Source organism: Notamacropus eugenii, chromosome 4 (assembly GCF_028372415.1).
Source record: "Notamacropus eugenii isolate mMacEug1 chromosome 4, mMacEug1.pri_v2, whole genome shotgun sequence".
NCBI lineage: Eukaryota > Metazoa > Chordata > Mammalia > Diprotodontia > Macropodidae > Notamacropus > Notamacropus eugenii.
This window is the reverse complement of record NC_092875.1, coordinates 75,994,261-76,019,967: the sequence shown is the minus strand read 5'-3', so window position 1 is coordinate 76,019,967 and position 25,707 is coordinate 75,994,261. Positions and strand designations below refer to the sequence as shown.

Sequence of the window (25,707 nt, the reverse complement as noted above, 5' to 3'; positions counted from 1 at the left end):
AGAGGGTGGCACTATGCTGGTGGATTGATCCAGGCTTGGATCCCTGCTGCAAGGCCCCTGCTGTGAGGCTGGATGCTGCTGCTGCTCTTGCACCTTGCTTCCCTCCCACCCCAGTGACACAGACCTTTTCTTAACATGCTGGCAAGCTGCTTCCTTGCTCCTAGATCAGTTCTGAGGTGATTTTGTAGTTGTTTTGAGGGGAATTTGGGAGGTCTTCAGAAGGTGCCATCTTGGCACTACAATGCCAAGTAGTCTTAGTTCATATCTTTATTTTATAGTTTTGCTTCACCAATCTGGTTGCCAGCTTAAAGATACACATCGTGGATGTTTACAATTGAGGTGAGTTGACAAGTTGGTTCAGTCCAAATGATGATTCCAGTAGCTCTTTTTAGATATAGACTCAGAAAGACATCATGACTGAGGTATTCCTTTATACAATGAATTGAAAGATAATGATGGCATGGTACTGAGGAGGGGTGTGTGGTGCTTTGCAATGTATAAATTATATCATCCTTATATCCATCATCATTCAAGTTGCATTCTAGAATTAAAATTAAAACATCCTCTTCAAAACATCTTGTAGATTTCAAAACACTTTCCTGTTTTTAGCCCTGCTAATGTATTATTTCCATTACATTAGTGAAGAGAAGCCCTGTAAACTATTTTACTCAACCTCTTTCACCCACTCATGTGCTTGATAAATATCAGGAGAAGATAAGTGGAGTTATAGTTCCCTTTTGGTTTTCAGAAAACAGCTACCAGGGACCATGGCTGAGAATTGGTTCTTGCTTCTTTGGGGTAAGTGGCAAATGACTTCTCTTCAATATCCATTGCCTTATTTGTGATCTAATCTTTAGAATACTTCCATGGACTTCCTGATAAGCAGAATCACACACAACAATGGATATTTCTCTAATATTTTAATATTTACAAAATGCTACTCTGAGAACCATCATAATTGGCAGGTATTTTGAATAGTATTATCCTTATTGCACAGAAGGGAAAAGTGGTACCCAGAGAGAAGAAAACTTTGTCTCGGGTCATCCAACTGGTGACAGTGCCAAGGCATTATATTAGAATATTAAGGGTTCTTTAGACCCATATCTCTTTTTTACAGAGGAGGAAATTGAGACTTAGAAAAGGCAGGGAACTGCCCAGCACTACCCAGATAATAAGTGTCAGTGCCTGAATAAAATATTAGAGGTCATCTTGCCCAAGCTCATTATTTGACAGATTAGAAAATTGAGACCAGAATGCGGAAGGAATTTGCCTAAGCAATCATTCTACATTCTCAAAAAATTTGACCCTTCTCTTCAGGATATGGTTCTGAAAACAAATATTCTGTCAAATATGGTTTATACTTTGCTTAATTTTGTTAAGATACTCTCTGTCTCTGTCTCTGTCTCTCTCTCTCTACACATATGCATACAGGCACACACACATATGTATGCCTCTATGTGTTTCTGTCCTCCTCCCTCTCCTTGTTTCATTCTCTGTCATTCATGTCATGTATGACTCCCTTATTTTGAAACAGAAATGATGGAAAAATAAAACATATCAATAAAAATTTTAGAAGTGAAAAAAAATTCCTAGTCTATTACCCTTGTTGGCATTCAGTTCCCATTTTTTGTTACCTTGCGGGGATGAAAGTCTTTTGTTTCCATGCTCTCTTCCATGGGACTCTGTGATAGAATGGTGGAAAGACAAAGTTGATGCTATAATAGGTTAATGTCATTGAGAAGATTAAGGCTTAAATTTCACACGGACCCTTCTCCCATTGCTTGTGGCATCAAGCCAAACTAGCTTCCACATGACAATCTGTCAGAATACTCAGTCAATCAACTAACAAGCATCTATTACCAATCTGCTATGTGCTGGGGTGGTGAGGAAGGAATAGGTAAATAGTACAGTGAATAGAGTGCTAGGCCTGGCATCAGGAAACTCATCTTCCTGAGTTTAAATTTGGCCTTACCAGCTTACCAGCTGTGTGATCTTGGGAAAGCCACTTAATCCTGTTTGCCTCAGTTTCCTCATCTGTAAAATGAGCTGGAGAGGAAATGACAAAACACTCCAGTACTTTTGCCAAGAAAACCTCAAATGGAGTGTCAGAGAGGTGGACATGACTGAAATGACTGAACAGCAACATGTGGCAGGAACTCTGATAAATGCTGGGGGCACAAATATACAATCAAAATATTCCTTGGCTTCAAGGAGCTTACAATCTACATGAGGGGAACAGCATGAATACATAAATATAACATATATACAAAGTAAATACAAGGCAGCTTCACTGGGGTACTTGGAGGAGCTAACCACTGGAATGGATTTTGAAGAAATCTAGGGCTGCCAAGAGGATTCAGAGAGGAGCGAGAGCATTCCAGGCATGGCTGAAAGCCTATGCAAAGACACAGAGAAATGAATTTTGTTTGTGAGGAAGAGTATAGAGGCCAGTTTGGTTGGATCATGTAACGTGTGAAGGGGAATAATGTATAATAAATCTTAGAAAGTAGATTGGAACCAGATTACGAATGACTTTTAATGGTAAATAGACCAGTAGGTGTTTTAATCCACAGGTATATGGAGTCATATTGACAGCTGCGTGGAGGATGGATTAGAGAGGGAAGAGACCTGAAGCTGGGAGACCAATGAGAAGGCCATTACAATAGTGATAATTGTGTGAGTTGAGAGACGGGGATGAACATAAGCAATATTGTAGAAGATGGGCAGTGTATTGGAACCAGCTCAAACTGGCTCAGGAGAGTAGATTGTTAAATTCTCAGTGTGTACATTCACACTTTGAAAATCAGCAGATGCTATAAATCAGGGCTTGGTTTATTATTTTTTAATTGTCCAGACTTTTAAAAATGATGGAGAAAATACTAATTACGCAGTTTAAAAGTGTGTCCTGCAGACAATTTCCCCCTTGAGAACTGGTTGTTAAACTTACAGGTCCCCAGAGTGTACACTCCTCTTGACAAAATCAAGTAACTGGCTGGGAAAATGCCCAAAAAGGGGGAAAAAATAAGACTACAGAAGGGTACTTTCTTGGTAAACAGGTATTTTCTTCCATCCTTTCAAGTGAGGAAGAACAATGCACACCATTAGAGGAAGACATAAAAGTCAAGGCTTCTGCATCCAACACCTCTGAAATAAATACACAATGGTCTCAGTCCATGAAAGAGCTAAAAAAGGATTTTGAAAATCAAGTACGAGAGGTGAATGAAAAATTGGGAAGATAAATGAGAGCAATGCAAGAAAATCATGAAAAACGAGTCAACAACTTACTAAAGGAGACCCAGAAAATGCCGAAGAAAATAACACCCTTAAAAATAGACTAACTCAAATTAGAATGGAGCACATGGAAGCTAATGACTTTATGAGAAACCAAGAAATTACTAAACAAAACCAAAAGAATGAAAAAACAGAAGACAATGTGAAATATCTCATTGGAAAAAAATTGACCTGGAAAATAGATCCAGGAGAGACAATTTAAAAATTATGAGACTACCTGAAAGCATGATCAAAAAAAAGAGCCTAGACATCATGTTTCATGAAATTATCAAGGAAAATTGCCCTGATATTCTAGAATCAAAGGGTAAAATCAATATTGAAAGAATCTACCAATCACCTCCTAAAAGAGATCTGAAAAGAACAACTCGTAGCAATATTGTAACCAGATACCAGAGTTCCCAGGTCAAGGAGAAAATATTGCAAGCAGCCAGAAAGAAATAATTTTTAAGAAAACTATTTTCTTCAGTGAGCTTTTGAACCTCCTTTTCCATTAGGCTAATTCTGCTTTTTAAAACATTCTTCTCCTCATTGGTTTTTTGGACATATTTTGCCATTTGAGTTAGTCTATTTTTAAGGGTGTTATTTTCTTCAGCATTTTCTGGGTCTCCTTTAGTAAGTTGTTGACTCGTTTTTCATGATTTTCTTGCATTGCTCTCATTTATCTTCCCAATTTTTCATTCACCTCTCGTACTTGATTTTCAAAATCCTTTTTTAGCTCTTTCATGGACTGAGACCATTGTGTATTTATTTCAGAGGTGTTGGATGCAGAAGCCTTGACTTTTATGTCTTCCTCTAATGGTGTGCATTGTTCTTCCTCACCTGAAAGGATGGAAGAAAATACCTGTTTACCAAGAAAGTACCCTTCTGTAGTCTTATTTTTTCCCCCTTTTTGGGCATTTTCCCAGCCAGTTACCTGATTTTGTCAAGAGGAGTGTACACTCTGGGGACCTGTAAGTTCTCAATTCCTCCAACGTAGCATAATCCAGGGAGAAGAGTGTGCTCCTTTCCTGGTCTGCACTCTGGTCTGGGAGCTACCATAAACTTTTCTGCCCAGGATCTGTGAGTAGAATTCCCTGTCCAGAGCCTCTGCCACCTCCAGCTTGTGTACTCTTCCTCACCCTAGGATCACCACTCAGGGCTGAAATTCAGATCAGTGGCTCAATTCCCCCAGCGTCTTTAAGTGGAAGGCTCTGAAAATAACTGCTGCTGGTGCAGTCACTGCTGCTGGCAGGTCCAGACCATGTTCCCTTCTCGTCTAGGTGAAAGAGCTTTCTCATTCATCTTTGAAGCTATCTCTGTCATTTGTGGGTTGAGCCATCTGGGAAGCACAGCTGCTGCAGGAGATTCCGCACCCTGAGTCCTGCTCCAGTCCTCTCCCTGCCACAGGGCTGATGCTGGGCTGTGCTCTGCTCTGTGCCTGGTGCGATAGACCTTTCCAGTTGACCTTCCAGGCTGTTTTGGGCTGGAAATATTTTTCACTCTGTCGTTTTGTAGTTTCTGCTGCTCTAAAATTTGTTTAGAGTCATTTTTTACAGGTATTTTATCAGCTTTGGGGGACAGCTTTTAAAGTTCTGTCCTACTCTGTCATCTTGGCTCTGCCCCTGGCATTAGATATTTAAAGTGAAGATCTATAATCTTTGGAAATGGGAAATGGGTTTATTATTGTCCAGCATGGTTATCAACAGATGTTTACTGAGCATCTACTTATGTATCTTATGCACTGAGGTAGGTATACTCTAGTCCAGGATAAGTCACTAATTAGCTGAGTATCCTGGAGAAGGTCAGTTAACTTCTCTGAGACTAAGTTAAAACAAAGGCATTACACTAAGTCATAGGTTCTCATAATATCTGGTTCTCTAAATGTTTTAAAAAAAATTTTGATAACTGCATTTCAGTGCCATCAGTTTCTTTTGTAATTCTATGCTTTAAAAAAGTTGTGCATTTACAATTATTCTTCTGAGATGGGGTTCCTAAGCTTCACCATACTGACTGCACAAGGAGGGGGCACCAAAAGATTAAGAAGTTCTGTTCTGGATGAGTACTGTAGTTCCTTCTCACTCTGAAACTGTTATTCTGTTACACCCTCCACTGCCCTTGGGATGCACTTCGTAGAGTCTTATAATCCCTAGAAGTAATGTAGTTTAACGGAAAGAACCCTGGACTTGAATCCATCTCTTCTTTTCCTTGGTCTCAGTTTCCACTTGTGTACAATGAGACAGTTTCAATTCCAGTTTGAAGAGTCCAGGACTAATAACTTGAGTGACATATGGTAGAGTCAGTAAAGCATTGGACTTGAAGTCAGAGAGATCTGGGTTTCAGCCACTTACTAGTTGTGTGACCTTGGGAAAGTCCCTTGACTTCTCTGTGCTTCAGTTGCACCACTGGGAAAATAAGGGGTGATGGGCTCAATGATCTCTAGGGTTCCTTACAGCTCTTATGACCAGAATAAATGGAAGAGAGGGAAAAACTAAAAAACACCCAAATAACTAGACTGTTAGAATCAAGCTGTCCATCAAAGAGAAATCAACAAGGAAAAAACATGTTATGAAACACAGTGGAAAGAATCATGCCCTTAGGGGTGGGGGTTAGGACTCCTGGTTTCAGTCCTTTAATTCTGGCTGTGACACATTCTGAGTGAATAAGCATGGTCAAATCCCTTGAGCTTCAGAAAGCTCAGTTTCCTTATCTGTAAAGTGGGTATAATATTACCTGCACTCTCTTTTCCTAGGGTTGTTGTAGAGATCAGAAGAAATAATAGGATATCAATAAGGTCATAAGAGTTAGGATTGGAAGGCCCCTTAGTGATCATCTCTTCCACACAGTATCCTTTCTTCCTCCTCCCATTGCATAGATGGGGAGACTGAGGCATGGGGAAGGGAAGTGATTCACTCATTGCCCCACAGGTCATATTTGGTTGAACTGGAATTTGGACCCAAACACAACCTGCCTCACAGGGTTGCTATGAAGAACACATTTGAGCAAATTCTAATGCCTCAGAGAAATGAGAGTTACTCTTAGCAAATGTCCATTTAAGATGCTGGAAAGTGCTTCAAGGGTTCTGGGACCTCATCCCTGCGCCAGTGCCTTACTGTCAGCTCCCACCTCTGTTAATTAGCTCCAATTTAATCTGTATATGCCTCCTTTGTACATTATTATGTGGCTCTTTTCTTCCCCATTAGTCTATGAGGCCCTTCTCTTTTGCGTTTGTTTGTAGCTCCAGCACTTGACACAGTGCCTGGAACATCATAAGCACTTAATAAATGCTTATTGACTTGAGATGGAAGCTTCCCTACAGAGGTGCAGATCACAATCAGCCACACCTTCCATCCTGTGTGATCCTTGACTGGACCTTGGATTGTGTGAAAGGGAGTAATGTGTAAGAAGTTGTGAAAGGTAGACTAGAGTCAGAATCGCTTTAAGTGACAATTAATACAATGTGTTCCATATTAAGAGGTCACAGGGAGCCACTAAAGATTTTTGAGTAAGAAAGTAACAAGATCTGACCTGTGCTTTAGGAGTATCTGTTTGGGCAACTGCATGGGTGATAGATTGGGAAGGGAAGAGATTGGATATAAGACCAATTAGAGGGCTTCTATAGCCCATGTGAACAGTGATGAGGGACTCAGAAAAAGATAGTTATAAGAAGGTGAATCAATAAAACTGGGCAACTGTTTGGGGAAGTGAGTGGTAAGGGAGAGTAGGTGGTTGAGGAAGACTTTTGGGTTTCAAAGCTCAGTGGCTAGAAGGCTGGTAGCTTCCTCAACAGAAGTAGGGAAGTTAAGAAGCAGGAGGATGAGGAAGAAAGTTAAGGGAAAAGATAATAAGTTTAGTTTTAGACATGTTGAGTAAGGGGACATGTAAATGGAGGTGTGTAGCAGAAAATTGATGAAGATGGCCTCGAACGCAGGGGAGAAATGAAGGCTGCATAGGGAGAACTGGGAGTCATTTGCACAGAAATGATAATTAAGCAGATAGGAGGGGCTGAGATCATAAAGGGGGAGATTAGAGAAAGAGGAGGGTGGAGGACCCAGAACAGAACCCTGTTGAGTATGTAGACTTCCAGGGGCAAGCAACAGTCCTGAAAAGAAGACTCAGGAGAATTGGTCTGAGAAGTAGGAGGAGAACTAGGTCAGAGCAGAGTCTTAAAAACTCAGAATGAAGAGGAAGGTGTGGTCAACAGTGCCAAATGTAAGCAAAATCAAGAAGGATGAGGACTGAGAAGAGGCCATTTGGTGATGGTAATAAGGAAGACAAAACAGTAATCTTATTCCTCTTTATCTCCAACCTTAATCCTCCTCTACCCTTCACCGTTATTCAGAGAACAAAGAACAATCACCAACCCAGCAAGAGTGGCTCTCCCTATTTTGTCTAGGCTGAAGGTTCAGAGGCAACATGGAAGTCAGATTCTAATACTGATTGGCACAGAAAACTTGACCTGCTCCATTTCTGACCTGTGCTGGTTTACTCCTCCTGAGGCACTTTGCTGAGCCCCATTTCTCAGGGGTTCACCGTATTGGTGCTGGACTTTATGTGGACACCTGCTCCAGCTCATAACTCCTGAACTCAACTGGTCCATCAGCTTTATCTTTTCCAGTGGTAGGGACTAAACACATGTGCCACCACACCTGTTGACTCTCTCTTTAAATGTCTTCTAGCTTGTTAAACATTATAGAACTCAAACATCTTTAATGGTTCCCTGTCACTTCTAAAGTACAATATCTTTACTCTGGAATTGAAAGCCCTCCACCTCCTCTCTCCCTTCCTAGTATTTCCCACGTTTTCCATTATAGTCAAACATGTTCCCATCCATCATTCCATCTTCTGCCTTCATGACTTTGTACAGCAGGTCCTCCTTGTTCTGACAATACTGCCCCATCACCCTCACATCTTAGAAGCCTTTTTTACGAAGGTAGCTCCATTCAAAGCAAGCATGAGTGCCAAGTTCCAAGAGATTCCTTCCCTGATCCACCAGTGCCTGCTCTCTGGCTCTCAAAATTCTTTCTATTACATCTTATAAAGAGAACCAGCATGGTCTTGGGGAGAGTAAGCAGGACTTGGGGCCAGGAAGAACTAGGTAAAGGTGCTGCCCTGAAGGTGAGTCCCTTAACCTGTGAGCTCTCTAGGCAACTCTTTGCTACTGTCACTTGCAGAGAGGTGTTGACCTGCATTAGCACAGAGAGTTTCCTCATTCAGGAATTCCCTTGTATCAAGGAGATCATAGGGCCAGGCTCCATTCCTACTTGTATTAGGTATAGATTTATGTGGACATGCTGTGCCCCTGCAAGAATGTAATTGTTTTTCTTGTTGTTAGGTTCTGTCCAACTCTATGTGACCCAATGTATTTTGTTCATGATGTTTTCTTGGCAGAGATTCCAGAGTGGCTTGCCATTTCCTTTTGTGTCCCCATTTTACAGATGAAGAACTAAGACAAAAAAGAGTTAAGATACTTACTCAGGTTAACATAGCTTGTAAGTGTCTGACATCATATTTGAACTCAGATCTTCCTGACTTCAGACTGTGTTCTCTGTCAGCTGCACAGCCTGGCTGCTCCCATCACATCTTTAGTACCTAGCAAGATACAATGTCTATAATAGGTGATTAATAAGTGCTTGCTGAATTGAGTAGTGGTCAGAATTTGGAGGTAGAATATCTGGGTTTCAATCTCAGTTCTACTGCTTACTACCTATATGACTTTGGATAAATCATTTCTTTCCAGGACTTAGTTTCTTCATTTGTAAAATGAAAAGGTTAACCAAGATGACTTCTATCTAACTTTCAATTTTATGATTTCATCATAATGACTTCAGTTATCTATTGTATTTTAAAGTTTACAAAGTGCTTTCTGTTTTTATAAGCACTATTACCTTCCTTTTACAGAATGGGAAATCAAGGCCCACAGATTTCTCCATGGTCATATAGCTAGTGTGGGAGTTGGGTTCTAGATTTAAGTCCCTAATGACAGATACACTGATGTTTCCATTCTATCCTGTGAATTTTTTGTTACTTTGCTTGTAGATTTTCTCTAGGCGGAGACCAGGGATAGGGAAGACAGATGAATCAGTTCAGTCCCTTTGATTTCTTACCAGCAGCCTGAGTTAGACCTCATTGCTGGAGGATGTGGACCTAAGTTGAGTTTTGGGGGGATTATTTCCTGATTTCAGTGGTCAATGAGGTCCCTGTTTCCTTATATTAGATAGAAAATGTTGAGCCTATCAGGTTAAAGTTAATTGCCTCTCTTACTCTTCCCATACCCCAAGAAAACCAGGGTTAGCTTCTTCCTAATTGCTTGCTGGCACTATGGTTACTTCACAGCAGTGTAGATTTAGGACACTGAGGACAGGAAGCTATAGGAGAAGAAATATTTGTCAGAGAGGTCCCTCACAGCATGAACATTAAAGGAGTTTAAGGTATGGAAAGTGGACCTTCATGGACTTCCCCAGGCTATTTCCCCATGGCAGGCCATGGAGCACTTCTCTAATCCATGTATTTTTCTTTCCAGGGAATATTTTTCTCTCTTCATTTTTATGTTGGTGGTATCTCTGAGAACATAAGTTTACAATATGGAAGCCATCTGACTTTTAAAAAGTTGTTCCTAATACCCAGGGGACCCCCCTCAGACCAGTCTTTCTTCTCCTGTAGCTTTCTGTCCTGTGTCCTAAACATTCCAACTGTGTGGAAGGAACCTCAGAGATCATTTGGTCCAATGACTTTGTTTTAGGAATTGAGGAATTATAGGAATTGAGACATAAAGAGAGGGAAAAACTTGCCAAATGTCTCCCAAGCAGGAAGTAGAAGAACTAGGATTCAAACCCAGGTCCTTGGACATTGAAGCCTTCATTCATTCAGTTTACTTTCTAGTAAGCAGTGGTAGTCCCACCTTAGGGGTCACTATTTTGGAAGGCTTTTGATGATAATCATCCAGAGGAGACGAGGTTCATGAAAGCCTTCAGTTTATGCCTTGTGGGAATCAATTTAAAGAACTGGGGATGTTTATCCAGGAGAATAGAAACCTCAGGGAGGACATGACAAGTGTCTCCAAGTATTTTTAGGGCTAGCCTGGGAAAAAAGACTATATCTGTTCTGCTAGGCTTCAAAGGAGTGAATTGGTATAATCAGGGGACAGAATTTGTTAAGAGACCAATGAAGGATTCACAGAAGTGTGGTTCAAAGGACAAACCACTGACTCTTTAAGGCAGAAGGATAGGTTTGGAATTTTGCTCCTGTCATCCAGGTCAGTCTCTTAGCTTTTCTGGACCTCTGATTTCTCCTCTATAAAACTGAAGGGCTAGACTAGAGAGCGGAAAGCAATGAGCATTTGTTAGGCACTGTGCTAAGCATTTTACAAATATCTCATTTGAACTTGACATGACAGGGTATTTCTTCCTCTAAGTCCATGAATTTTTAATCCTAATTACAGACTTCCAAAGTGAATGGGTAGCTTCTGAAAGTGTTGGGTTCTTCTACACTGGAAGGCATAGAGTAGAGGCAAGGTGAGTGTCTGTATGATGGAAGATGGGATTTTTGCTCATGTAGGCATTGAAATAGATGTCCTCCAAGGTCTCTCTCATCTTTGAAATTCGATGATACGGTGATTTTGTGATGCAGTGGCATGTCCTGGGCATGTGTGTGGCTTTGGACCTCATTCCACCTTCCCTACTGGTATCCAGCTCGACCTTTCTCTCTTCCAGGGCTCTTCATCCTGCTGGCAACTGCTGCAGTCCAGAAGCAGGAAGGTAAGTCAACAGAGAACTGGACCCATTCAGGGCCAGACCCTGGGGAAGGTGTCTCTGATCAGGAAGAAAAGAGTTTGTTCCATCGCATGGGCCACAGACTCTGTCTTCTTTATGAAATGAGACGAGAGACCCCTGTTATCTTTATCAGACTCCACTATACCTCAGATCTCTTCCCATCTGGGTCAAACTTTGCCTTTTCGTAAAATAGGGGAGTTGGAGTATGTGATCTTTCAATCCCTTCCACCTCTGACATGCCATGTCCTCTGTTCTAAGAATCCTCACAGCACCAACATTAGAGGGTTCTCAGGTGTGAAAAGTGGACCTTCATGGCCTTCCCTAGGCTATTGCCCCCTGACAGACCATGGAGCACTTCTCTAACCCATGGATTTTTCTCTCCAGGGCATACCTCATTTTTGTGTTGGTGATATCTCTAAGAACACGGGTTGACAATACGAAAGCCATCTGGCTTTTTAAAAATTGTTCCCTACACCCAGGGGATCCCTCTGACCAGTCTCTCTTCTCCTGTAGCTTCCTGTGCTCAGTGTCCTAAGCATTCCAGATGTTTCAGTGGCACCTTTTGTACCTGCCAGGATGGATATACGTCTGAGTCGGGGAAAAGATTGTTCACTAACCCTAAAGAGAGGTGCATAGGTAAAGAGGACTCTGGGAGGTTTCTGGGGTGGAGGGAGTTGAGGGGCAGTAGGCATGGGAAGTTTAGAACAGGGAATCTTTTCACTGACAATGATATACAGTGAGAAGGATACGGTGTCAGAGATGAGAAACTTAGTTCATTAAAGAGCAGGAGAAAGGTCAACAATGGGATTCCTGAAATGGAGCCTAGGAAACCCCTGACCCACTCATGAGTCACTGAATCATAGAATTCCAGAGTTAGAAGGACCTCATGGCCATCCAGTCCTACCTATTCTGGCTAATGAATCCAATGTGACTGCCAAGTGATTGGACATACAACATTTGCCTGAAGGCCTCAGGCAAGGAGGAAGCCGCTACTTTCTGAGTCAGGTTATTTGACCTGTGGCTAGCTCTGTTAGAAAGTTTTTGTCTGACATCAGTTATACATTTTCCTCTTGATGATTTCCATCCATCCATCCTGTTTCTTCCCCCTGAGGACAAACAAAATGAATCTATTACCTCTTTTACGCTGTAGACTTTTCAGTACTTAAAGATAGCTATAATGCCTCCCTTGGGTTTTCTCTTCTCCATTCTAAAATCCTCCCTTCCTTGAACTAGTCGTCATATGGCATGGACTCAAGATGCTTTAGTGTCCTAATTGCCTTCCTTTGGATGCTTTCCAGTTTATCAGTGTACTTCAAAATCTGTAGAGCTCAGAAGGAAACACAGCCCTTCTGATGGAATGTGATAAGGGTAGTGTATAGTGGGACTACCACCTTCCTATTCCTAAAACCCGAAACCCAAGATCACACTGACTTTGACCACCTTATCACACTGTTGACTCACATTGAAACTGGAGTCCACTGAAATTCTCATCATTTTAAGACAAACTGCTGTCTAACTATATATATCTATCCATTGCATTTGTGAGGTGGATTTTTTGAAGCCGAGTAAGGCTTTAGATTTATTTCTATTAAATTTCATCATAATAGTTTAATTCCAGTGCTCTAAAGATGTCAGATTCACAGGCAGGAGGCCTGCAGAGCTGCAAAACTCTGACCAGCAGGAGCCAGATTAAAATGGAATAGGGAAATGTTTAACAAAAGAAATCAAAATACAACACATCATAGATACTGTTTACTTGTTTTTGAAGCTGGTATGCCCTACAGGAACCTGCTCCTATTTTCATTTGTCTCCATTCCTCTGGAATGTATCGGTCTTTTGTAATCCTGTCTGTGTCATCAAAAACATTCCTCTGAACTTTGTATCCTTAGGAAACTTGATAAATGAGTCACCTACTCATCTATGACTCTATTCAGTGATAGACACTGGAGATGGTCTTCTGAATTGTCATTGAGCCATTGGGTCCCACCATTCACACAGCTCCATATTCATCAATCAGTCATGCAGCATAGCCCCTGAACTCTCTGATCATCCATCTCCCTCAGTGGACGTCTCTGTATTCATGGATACTTTGTAGGGATTCATTGCTCCATGCTTGCATGCTTCGATTTCCTTTTACTCTCTCCATGCTGGAATTGATTTTGAACCCCCAACAATTGATGACTGAATACTGTTTCTCTGCCCCAGCTCCCTTCTCCCTCAAGGCCATTTCCCCACCCCCTTCCCCATGTCCATTCCATTATGCTTTCTAGAAGACCTGCTTCATAATTTTAAACCTTCTCTTAAACCTCTTTCTTTCTTGATCTTTTCCACATTCTGGAATTTACTGAGACCCAGCTCCTTCATGATAGCACTGTTTCCCTGGCTATATTTTATATATTTTATATTTTATAGCACTGGGACAACTAGGTGGTACAGTGGATAGAGCAGTGTAGGAGTCAGGAGGGCCTGAGTTTAAATCTCACCTCTGACACTTGACATTCACTAGCTGTGTGACCTTGGACAAGTCACTTAACCCCAGTTGACTCATCCTGGGTCATCACCAGTCATCCTGATGAATATCTGGTCACTGGATCCAGATGGCTCTGGAGGAGAAGTGAGGCTGGTGACCTTGCACAGCCCTCCCTTGATCAAAACAAAGTCAAGTGCAAGTCATGTCATCATTTCTCTGACGATGTGGCCTTCTTAGGCAACAAAGGACGAACACACACAATTTTATAGCACTGGCTACACTTTTTTGGAATACATAGATAAGGCCATACCACCCTCTTTTTAATTCAATAAATTTCAGTGGCTCCTTAGTATTTCCCAAATAGATATAAAGTTCTCTCTTTGACATTTAGATAGTACAATAGATAAGGTTCTGAACTTGAAATCAGGAAGACCTGAATTCAGATCCTACCTCATACGCTCACTAGCTTTGTAACCCTGAGCAAGCCGTTTAATCTCAATTGACCTGTTTCCGCATCTGTAAAAAGAGTGCAATAATAGCTCTCAGTAGTCAGGGTTGTGAGAATCAAATGAGACAACATTTGTAAAGTGCTTTGCAAACCTTAAAACTATTAAGTAGCCATTATTTGTGAGATCAGTGAGATTATAAGTCACTTTATACAGTGCCTGGCACATGACATTTAAAATACTTCCCAACAAGGCCCCTTTCAAATAATCCTTTCAAATGTTCCAGTTGATCAGGACATGGATTAGTTCATTTTTCTCAGTTTTTGTGTATTAGTTGTTTAGAGGATGGGGTTGTACTTCTCCCCACTACTCCACCACTTAACTCTTCTCTCCATTGTCTTTTAAATGCTACTGATGATCACCTCGTAACCTCATCTGTCAATTCTTCCTGTACCCAAGGATGTAGTTTGTCTGGGCCAAGTGATGTATACACACACATACAAACATGTATACATATACATATAATGTATATGTATATTATATATGTGTATATATGTATGTATATCTATCTATCCATCCATTCATCTATCTATCCATCTACCTCTCGATCTGTCTATCCGTCTGTCTGTCTGTCTATCCCAAAGGTAGCTAAGAGCTCTCTTACCTTGGCTATCAGGTCTGTTAGCTATATTTGTTCTGTTATTTCCAGTGTACAAAGATCATTCTCCCTGAGCGAGGAATAAAAAAAAAAAGACTTGAGCAACCCTTCCTTCTCTCTGTTGTAAGTTAGCACCATTCCACCCACTTTGAAGAATAGTCCCATTCCTTCTTTGACACTCTTCTTTTTTTCCAAGTTATCTTAAAATTAATCTGTGTTGTTTTCAGCTTGAATTCATTCTGAGCATTGGCCCTCCTGATATACCCTTTCAGGGTTGTGCCAAACTTTTCCATTCATCTTCTGTTACTTTCTCATACTTCCTTATTTTGTACATTTCTTTTACAAATCTGAATTGATTGGATATTTTTCTGTGCATCCATAGTAGCTTCTTCAGATAGTTCCCGTTTTTCTACTTTATTGGAATTGTTTATTCTCAAGTCTTTAAGTCTGAATTTCTGAAAATTTCCCATTTATCTTCAGCTGACTTCCTCCATAGAATTTTAGTTGGTGGGGTCTTAACTATTTTTCCTTTGGTTGCTTTTAAACCTAATGGTTCGCACTGGATTTGCAAACTGGCTCTGGGGTATGAATGACAGAAGTGCCAGTTGTCACCTTTTGCTGCTTTGTGCAGAAAATCAGGTTCTTTTGTGTTATATCTGGTATCTCTACTTTCTCTAGTTATAGTCCTAGGTCCCAATTCAGTCTCTATGCTGGAATGCTCAGAGCATCATCCTCTTAGCTAGAATGTAATGGCTAGCTAACATCTGATGTACATGTCCAACTATGTCTAGCATTATTTTCCTTCTCTAATGGTCATTTCCTACAAAGGCCCTGTGCTTTACAAGCCAATAAAGAGTTCCTTCCAGCTGAGGAGCATCAGGTTGAAAACAGATTTCTTCCTTGTTGGTTCTTCCATTTTTTGAAGGATAAAATTAGCATTAAGTCAAGTTTAAAATGCTTGGTTTTTAAGAGAGATAGAAACAGAGAGACAGACAAGAGTTCCAGCAGATTTCAGGAAAATTGAAGTCCCCATTATTATTATATCATGGCTCAGTGCTAGACATGTAACTTACTTCCTGAACTCTGTATCTCTTTCTGGCTAGGGAGAATTGAAATTACTCCAATGATAGAATTGTTTTTGTTTTCCTCACCTTATCTTCTCTCAGATGTCTTCCATCATGCTACTTCCTTCAAGTTCCTAGATTTGAATATATTAATCTTAATGTGCAATGCTATGCACCTGCTTTATATCCATCACTGTTTCTTTTGAATTATGTATGCCCAACCAGAACTACATTCTAGTCGTGAGTCTCATCCTCAGGTGTCAGTGATGACCATGAAATCAGATTGGCCTCCCTGAATTCAGACCTATAATTTATCTTACATATTGGCTAAATTGTATGTATTTGTACATAGACATTTGAGGTCATAAACTTTACTACTGGCAATTGCCTTGGATTTCATCTCCTTTGAACTTCTGATGGTCTTAGCAGCCTTTCTTCATTCTGATTCATGCCTCTCTCTACGACATTTTGCTTGGTAGATACACTTAGTTTAATTTTATTGTACTTTTTACATATGAATGTGTTGTAGTCATTGTGCATATTGTTGAGTGGTTTTTCTTCCTTCCTTTTGCATTAGTCCATTTTTCCTGTGTGTCTGAACTCCAACTCTGAACTATCATTTCTTAAGAAGCGAAAATTTTCCATCACATTCATGCAGCACAGTTTGTGTAGTCATTCCCCAATTTACGAGCAGGCACTTTTTTTTACAATTCTTTCCTGCCACAGAAATTCATACTCTGAATATTCTATCTATGTAGGACCTTTCTTGCTCTTTGATTTCCCTGGGATATATATGTTTGGAAGATGAGAATTTTCTAGCAGAGTATTAGTGCCCCTGTCTTCCCATTGCCCCACCAACATGACCTATTTTTGCATTTTGATCATATTTGGCATTCATTGGGGATAAGGAAAACTAGAGAATTACATTAATTTGCAGTTTTGTGATAATTTAAAACAGGCTTTCCTGTGACTGGTAATAGTTTTCAGTTCTTTTGAGAAATGTGTAGGCATTCTTTGACTAGTTATCTATTGGAACATAATTCTTGGTTTTATTTATTTGCCTTCATTCTTTAAAAATGGGGATATTTGATATGTCTTTACCCCAATCAATCATTTTCTTATTATCTGATCTGTATTTTGTTCAAGCAAAAGCTTTTTGCATTCATGTAGTTAAATTTTTCTGTTTCTTAGACTTCTGTGAGCCCTCCTATCACTTATTTGATTAAGAATTTTCCATTTAGCTATTTGTGAAATGTACTCCCATCAGTTTTCATGCACAGTTTAATTGATATAACCTTTATATATTCATGTCATGTATCCATTTGAAGGGGCAGCTAAGTCACATGGTGGCTAGAGTGTGGGGGCCTGGAGTCAGGATGATTCCTCTTCATGAGTTCAAATCTGGCTTCAGACACTTACTACCTGTGTGACCCCAGGCCAGTCACTTAACACTGTATACCTTAGTTTCCTCATCTGGAGAAGGAAATGGCAAAACAATCTTGGTTAAGAAAACCCCAAAGGGCTCACAATGAGTTGGACACATCTGGAAAATGGCTGAACCACAACAGCAAACCCTTTCAAAGCTTATTGTGGTGTACAGTACGATATTGGTCACATATAAGACATATCCAATTGTGAAGTTGTGCTGACTTCATCCAGAATATGGATTGGACTGAGAACTGGAATGATCAATGGGAGCTGTAAGTGTTTAAGTTTTCTAATATCATTTAATGAGACTTTTACTTTGTGCAGAAGGTCACTATTTTGATCTTATGAACCAGCTTTAATTATTATATATCTGGAGTCTATTTCTTTTGAAGTTTTTTTATGTTTATTTATTTTTAGTTTTCAACATTCATTTCCACAAAATTTTGAGTTCCAAATTTTCTCCCCATCTTTCCCCTCCCCCACCCCAAAATGCCAAGCATTCTGATTACCCTTTCCACCAATCTGCCCTCCCTTCTAACATACCTCTCTTCCTTTATCCCCATCTTCTCTTTTGTCTTGTAGGGCAAGATTAATTTCTATTCCCCATTACCTGTATTTCTTATTTCCCACTTGTATACAAAAACAGTTCTCAAAATTCATTCCTAAAACTTTGAGTTCCAGCTTCTCTTTCTTCCTCCCTCCCCTCCCCCACCGAGAAGGCAAGCAATTCAATATAGGCTATATATGTGTAGTTTTGCAAATGACTTCCATAATAGTCATGTTGTGTAAGATTAATTCTATTTCCCCCCATCCTATCCTGTCCCCTATTTCTTGTATTCTCTCTTGACTTTGTCCCTGCCCAAGAGTGTTTCCTTCTAATTGCTCCCTCCTCCAATTTGCCCTCCCTTCCATCACTCTCTCTACCCTGCTTATCCCCTTCTCTCCTACTTTCCTGTAGTGTAAGATAGATTTTCATACCAAATTGTGTGTGCATGTTATTCCTTCCTTGAGCCAAATGTGATGAGAGTAAGCTTCACTTTTTCCCTCTTACCTCCCCCCTTTCCCCCTGCATTGAAAAAGTTTTTTCTTGCCTCTTTTATGAGAGATAATTTGCCTCATTCCATTTCTCCCTTTTTCCTCCCAATTTATTCCTCTCTCACTCCTTAATTTTATTTTTTTAGATATGATTCCTTCCTATTCAACTCACCCTGTGCTCGCTTTACAAATACACACACACACACATACACATTATACATATATAATCCCTCCAACTACTCAAATACCGAGAAAAGTTTCAAGAGTTACAAATGTGATCTTTCCATGTAGGAGTGTAAACAGTTCAACTTTAGAAAGCCCTTTGTGATTTCTCTTCCCTGTTTACCTTTTCATGCTTCTCTTGATTTTTGTGTTTGAAAGTCAAATTTTCTATTCAGTTCTGGTTTTTTCATCAAGAATGCTTGAAAGTCCTCTATTTCATTGAATGACCATTTTTTCTCCTGAGCTATTAGGCTCAGTTTTGCTAGATAGGTGATTCTTGGTTTTAGTCCTAGTTCCTTTGACTTCTGGAATATCATATTCCACACCCTTTGATTCCTTAATGTAGAAACTGCTAGATCTTGTGTTATCCTGATTGTATTTCCACAATACTTGAATTGTTTTTTTTCTAGCTGCTTGCAATATTTTCTCCTTGACTTGGGAATGCTGGAATTTGACTACAATACTCCTACGAGTTTCTCTTCTTGAATGTCTGTCAGGCAGCGATTTGTCGATTCTTTCAATATTTGTTTTGCCCTCTGGTTCTAGAATATCAGGGCAATTTTCCTTGATAATTTCATGAAAGATGATGTCAAGGCTCTTTTTTTCATCATGGCTTTCAGGTAATCCCATAATTTTTAAATTGTCTCTCCTGGACCTATTTTCCAGGTCAGTTGTTTTTCCAATGAGATATTTCACATTGTCTTCCATTTCTTCATTCTCTTGGTTTTACTTTGTGATTTCTTGGTTTCTCATAAACTCATTAGCTTCCATCTGTTCCATTCTAATTAAAAAAAAAAAACTATTTTCTTCAGTGAGCTTTTGAACTTCCTTTTCCATTAGGCTAATTCTGCTTTTTAAAGCATTCTTCTCCTCATTGGTTTTTTTGACCTCTTTTACCAATTGAGTTAGCCTATTTTTAAAGGTGTTATTTTCTTTGATATTTTTTTGGGTCTCCTTTAGCAAGCTGTTGAATGTCTTTTCATGATTTTCTTGCGTTGTTCTCATTTCTCTTCCTAATTTTTGTTCCACCTCTCTTACTTGGTTTTCAAAATCCTTTTTGAACTCTTCCATGCCTGACACCACTGCATATTTATTTTGGAGGCCTCTGATGGTAAGCATTGTTCTTCCTCACCCAAAAGCATGGAAGAAAATACCTGCTCACCAAGAAAGTAAACTTCTATAGTCTTATTTTTTCCTCTTTCTTGAGCATTTTCCCAGTCAGTTATTTGACTATTGAGTCCTTTGTAAAGAGGAGGGTATACTCTGGGGACGTCTAAGTTCTCAGTTCCTCCAAGGTGGCACAATCAAGGGAGAGGAGTTTACTCCTCTCCTGCCTGGCCTGTGCACTGGTCTGGGAGCAACCAAAAACTTTTCTGCCCAGAATTTGTGAGCAGTAGAATTCCCTCTCCACAACTGCCTCCAGTTTCATTTCACCAGCACTTCTCCTCACTCCCAGGCTGGGCTCAGGGCTGAGACCCAGATCAGTGGCTCAGTTCCCCCAGGGGCTTTAGACTGAGGACTCCACAAACGGATGCTGCTCCCTTCACCACTGCTTAGGGCCAGAGCTAGGGGAGGAACCCACTCCCTTCTCACCCAGTTGAAAAAGCTTTCTTACTGACCTTTGAAGTTGTCTTTGGCATTTGTGCGTTGAGGGATTTGAGAACCACAGCTGCTGGTGGGGATTCTATCCCCAGAGCCCTGTTCTGGTAATGTTCCTCCTGGTGCCATGGGGCCAAGCCTGATCTGCGATCCCCTCCATGCCCTGTGTGATAGACCTTTCCTGTTGGCCTTCCAGGCTACCTTGGGATGGAAATCTCTTTCACTCTGTCCTTTTATGACTTCTGCTGCTCTAGAATTTGTTGAGAGTCATTTTTTACAGATATTTTATGGGCTGTGGGGGAAGAGTTAGAGTATGTGCATCTTTCTACTCTACCATCTTGACTCCACTCCCTTTTTTGAAGTTTTTTGAGATTTGAGAGGTGTGTAAAAAACAATACTCTGCCATCTTGCTGATCACATGACTCCATTCCTACAGGCTTTTTATACCTTTTTTTTACTCCTCTTTGCCTCTTTACTCTCTTTAACCCCTTTCTATCCCTACCTTTTAAAAATTCTTTTTAGTCCTTTTTGTCATCCCTTAACAACTTGACAGTGTCACCTGACTCTCTTTCCCTTCTCTCATGAAATTCTTTTCATCCTACCAGTTTATTTGATTGAAATGGTCTTACTTGCAAACTACATGCCTTCTCTTTCTCTCTTAACTATCTATCTTCTCTCTGGGTCCTTTTGTCCTTTAGATGGAGTCCTCCTTTTCCTTCTGTTGGAATATTTCTCTTTTAATTGTTCTTCACACTCTCCCAAATTCTCCAACTTTCCCGCTCCCAAGTTCAGACTCATCTTCATCTTCTCAGTTCCCTCCAAACCATCTTCACAATTTCCTTTTACTTCTTAAATTAACTTGAGTCTGTCTGCTTCAATTTCTTCTGCCACAGAGCTTTCTCCTTCAGAATAAGGTGGTAGTAAGTCAAATGATTATAATGAGAACTTCTTCTAAGTTTAAATGTAAGAGCTTAGGCCTGCTGACAAAAAGGCAGGAACTAATTAGATGTGGAAACCTAAGGGAAAGGATATTCTCCTGATCACTTGGTGATTCTGGAATGTCTGGGGTTGAATGTGCTCCTGGATTTTGGAGCAGATTATATCACAGTCATTTAAGGAACATTTATCTCCTGCTCAACAGTAATTTTATACGATATCTAAGGTTGGTATCTTCTTTGAATTTCCCTCTCTCTTCCTTCCTCTCTCCCTCACTCCCCCTCTGTACTCACATTCAATCAGTTGCCATTATTGTCTTCTATCTCCTCTGCACTCTTACTTCCACTACTGTAGTTTGGGACCTCATCACCTCTCCTAAAAGTTATCTTTGTCTTAAATATCACTCCTCTTCATCCATCCTCTGCACAGTCACAAATTATATTCCTAGATCACAAGTGTGGCCACATTACTTTCCTCCTCCGAAGCCTTAAATGACTTCCTATTGCCTTTAGGATACAAGACAAACTTCTCTGTCTGATATTTAAAGCCCTTCACAATCTTGTTTCCAAACTGTCTTTCCAGATTGGTTTCACAATAGTCCCTTCCCCACACTCTGGGTTCCAGTCCAACTGGCCTGCTCTTTATGTTTGGTATATGACATACCTTCCTTTTTCCATCTTTGGGCCTTTTTGTAGCATTTTCTCAAGGCTGGAATGCACTTCCTCCTCATTTCTAGCTTCATTCAAGGCTCACCTCAAATGCTGTCACACGAGATCTCTCCAGCAAAATTGTTTTGTATTTTCTTTTTGTACATTTTATATCAACTCATTTTTATGTATACGGTTTCCAACCAGGGATATATAAACTGTCTGTAGTCAGGAACTGTTGTTATTTTGTCTTTGGACTTGACACATAAGCAAAAGTTTCATTAATGCTGCTTGAATGAATTGGGTGGAAGGATGGATAAATTAAAATGGATAGATTGATAGATGGATAGTTGAATGGATGAATGGATGAAGACAGGTATAGAAGAATGGATGAATGAATGAAGGAAGGGAGATAGATAAATGAATGGATGGAATAACATGTCTCTTCTTCTGTTGCAGATATCAACGAATGTAATGACCCTAATATATGTGGGAAGAATGAAATTTGTATCAATAGAGATGGAAGTTATAAGTGTAGCTGTTACAGTACAAACTATGTAATTCATGCATTCTTTAGTTTTTTCAAATCCTGTCCAGGTAAGAACTTCTTTGTTTTCTTTATTAGTGCATCAGGAAAATGTGTCCAGTCTCCAGATGTTGTTTAGTGGGAAGGCTTACTCAGAGAATAAGGAAGTCTGACTTTTTGAGACTGCTCCATAGGGTGGCTAAGAGGTATTGTGGCAAAAAGTGCTGGGCTTGGAGTCAGGAAGACCTATGTTCAGATCCAGCCTCAGAAACTTATTAGCTGTGTGACACTGGACACATCATTTAACCCTCTCAGCTTCAATTTCCTCATTTTAAAGGAGATAAAAATGGTATCTCAAATGAAGCAATACTTGTACAGTATTTTGAAAATCTAAGGCACTATATAAGTGCTATCTATTACCTAGCTTTTATTTGTAAGAAAGGAAACAAGCACGGTGGAGCCAAGATGGTGGAATGAGAGCAACTACTCACCTAAGCTCTAAAACAAACTCCTTCAGATACTTCTAAAAAGAGAATCTGAACAAATTTTAGAGTGTCAGAAACCAACAGGAGACAGAGTGTGACAGATTTCCAACCCAGGACAGACTGGAAGGTCAATTGAAAGGATCTGTTGAATGCGGCTGGAGGAGCGCACAGAGCACAGCACACAGGCTGTACCAGTGCAGACCCTGCCATAGTAAAGCTGAGCAGGAAGCCTGGGCCAGTCTGAAGTAGCAGCAGCATTGCAGAATCTCAAATGTTTCAGCCCAGCATGAGAATCCAGTGGAAATGAGTGAGAGGGAACTGCAGAATCCCAGGTAACTGCATCAGCTGCTCCTGAGACTATCAGCCCGAAGATTAAACGTCTGTAAGTCACCTACTTGAGCTTCTGGGACCAATGATGGCAGAGTGATCAGAAAATGCTATCCCCCTCCCCTTGTTGACCTTGAAAAACCCAGAGAATATTTCTCCAGGAAAAATCCTAGAGCAGTGAGATTAGTCGAAAGGGTAAAGAGTCTCTTAGCCCATGAGGCTAGGAAAATCACAAAGGGGAGGTCCCTCTTGCTGTGGCTGAAGGGGAGCAGTGTAGGACTGAAACTATTCCAGATAGTCCTACTTCAGCTAACTGATTTTGATTTTGAGCCTGGGGGGAGGGGTGAAGCTTGTAATCATCAACACTAGGACCCCAGGCTTGCCTCAGCACAGTCAGGGAATCGGGAAGACACAAGTACAAAAGGGGTTCACCAAACACTGAGCCTGCTTGTGCTCAGGAGAGGAGATCTCCAGTGGCCAGACCACCCCTCCTCCACACTTAATGCAGCTAGTTCCAGGGTAACTTCAGGGAAACTCAAAGACTTTACCTGGCCTCTGCTTTGGCACACCAACCAGCTCAGCACCAGGTAAGCTACAGCATCCTAGTTTCTAGCTGAAAGAACCAGAGGCCACAATATACAAAGCCTCAAGTTCTAAGCATAAGAACCTTGGGACAGAGCCTTCTGTGCTTCAGAAGCAGAGATCCACTTTAAAAGCCAGGAAAAGGGTGATCATCATGAGCAAGAAGCAAACCAGAAAAGAAAAGACCATAGAATCTTTCTGCAGATGAAAACACTAATACTGAAGAGATCATCGTTGAAAGTGCAGTCCCATCTGAAACTTTAGAAGGGAATGTGAACTGGTGTCAAGCCCAAAGAGCTTATTGAAAGGGCTCAAGAAGGATTTTAATAACCAAATTAGGGAAGCAGAAGAAAAACTGGCCAATGATTTTAAAAACATGGAAAAAGAAAACACAGAAAATTTAAAAGGAAAGTTGGACTAATGAAAAAGGAAGTACAAAAACTAACTAGAGAAATTCCTTAAAAGGAAAAATTGGATGGATAGAAAAGGAGATGCAAAAGTTAACTGAAGAAAACAATTTGTTAAAAATTTGAATTGGGTAGTAGAAGCTAATGACTCCATGAGACATCAAGAATCAGTCAAACAGAATCTAAAGAATGAAAATATAGAAGAAAATGTAAAATATCTCATTGGAAAAACAACTAACCTGGATAATAGATCCAGGAGAGAAAATTCAAGAATTATTGGTCTACCAGAAAACCATGATGAAAAAAAAAGCCTGGACAATATCTTACAAGAAATCATCAAGAAAAATTGCCCAGAGGTCCTAGATTCAGAGGGGAAAATAGTCATCTAAAGAAGCCACCATTCACATCCTGAAAAGCATCCCAAACTTAAGACATCAAGGAATATTGTTGCCAAATTCCAGAACTATCAAGTGAAGGAGAAAATACTTCAGGCAACCAGAAAGAAACAATTCAAATACTGAGGAGCTACAGTCAGAACCACACATGACCTTGCAGTTTCTGTATGAAAAGAGAGGAGGGATTGGAATATGATATTCTGTAAGGCAAAGGAGCTGGGACTACAACCAAGGATCAATTGCCCAGCACAATGGAGCTTAATATTTCAGGCAAGGAGGTTGGACATTCATTGAAATAAGGAATTTCCTGACCATCCTGATGAAAAGGTCAGAGCTCAATAGAAAATTTGATCTTCAAACACAAGTCTTAAGAGAGCCATAAAAAAGTAAAGACGGGAAAAAACTTCTTATTCAATATGGGCAAACTGTTTATATCCCTCTATGGGAAGATGATACTTACTAATCTTAAGAATTGTATATTTATTATGACATATAAAATGGATATACATAGATAGAGGGAATGGATATAAATTAAATGATGTGATGGTAAAAATGTGATTTAAGGGTGTGAACGGATTGTAACGGGAAATATGAAAAGGAGGAGGCAGAAAAAGTTAAATTACATCAAAGGAAGAGGCACAAAAACACATTACAGTACAGGGAAAGAGAGGAGGGAGATAAGCATTGTTTAAGATTTGCTCTCATCTGGTTTGGTTCAAGGAAGGAACAGCAAACTCATTTAAGGATAGAAATACAACTAGCTCTAGAGGCAGTAGGAGGGGAAGGGGAAAAGAAAAGGGAGGGGAGGCTAAAAGGGAGGGAAGAAGTAGTAAGGGAAAAGGGGAGTAAAAGTGAGGGAGGCTGAAAGAAGGGAGGGAAGGTGGTCAAAAATTAAAACTCTGTTGTGGAGTGGAAGGGAGAAGTGATAACTAAAAGCATAAATGAGAGGAAAAAGGATGGAGGGAAAGATACAGTAATCATAACTGTGAATGTGAATGGGATGAATTCTCCCATAAAATGAAGACAGATTGCAGAATAGATTAAAAAACGTAATCCAACAGTATGTTGTTTACAAGAAACACATTTGAAATGGGGAGATACATACAGGGTAAATGTAAAAGGTTGGAGTAGAATATGTTGTGCTTCAATGGATGTAAAAAAAGCAGGGGTAGCAATCCTAATCTCAGACTAAGGAAAAGCAGAAATAGATCTAATCAAAAGAGACAAGGAAGGAAAATACGTCCTGCTAAAAGGCACTAAAAAGAAAAATATATCCTGCTTAGACACCTAAGCAATATCATTACTAAACATATATGCTCCAAGTGGCATAACATTCAAATTCTTAGAGAAGTTAAGGGAGTTACAGGAAGAAATAGACAGCAAAACTATATTAGTGGGGGAGCTCAACCTCCCCCCTCTCTGAACTTCATAAATTTAACCT

General features: G+C 40.1%; 1 protein-coding gene across 1 annotated transcript in view; it reads left to right on the top strand.

Annotated features, from left to right (window-relative positions):
• Positions 1–767: 767 nt before the first annotated feature.
• LOC140502248 (adhesion G protein-coupled receptor E3-like) overlaps positions 768–25,707 on the top strand; it is a 54,973-nt gene continuing 30,033 nt past the window's right edge. The window contains exons 1-4 of the mRNA XM_072606539.1: positions 768–798; positions 10,980–11,024; positions 11,553–11,675; positions 22,004–22,141. Coding sequence (XP_072462640.1) covers positions 768–798; positions 10,980–11,024; positions 11,553–11,675; positions 22,004–22,141 — 337 coding nt within the window. The remainder of the gene's footprint in view (positions 799–10,979; positions 11,025–11,552; positions 11,676–22,003; positions 22,142–25,707) is intronic.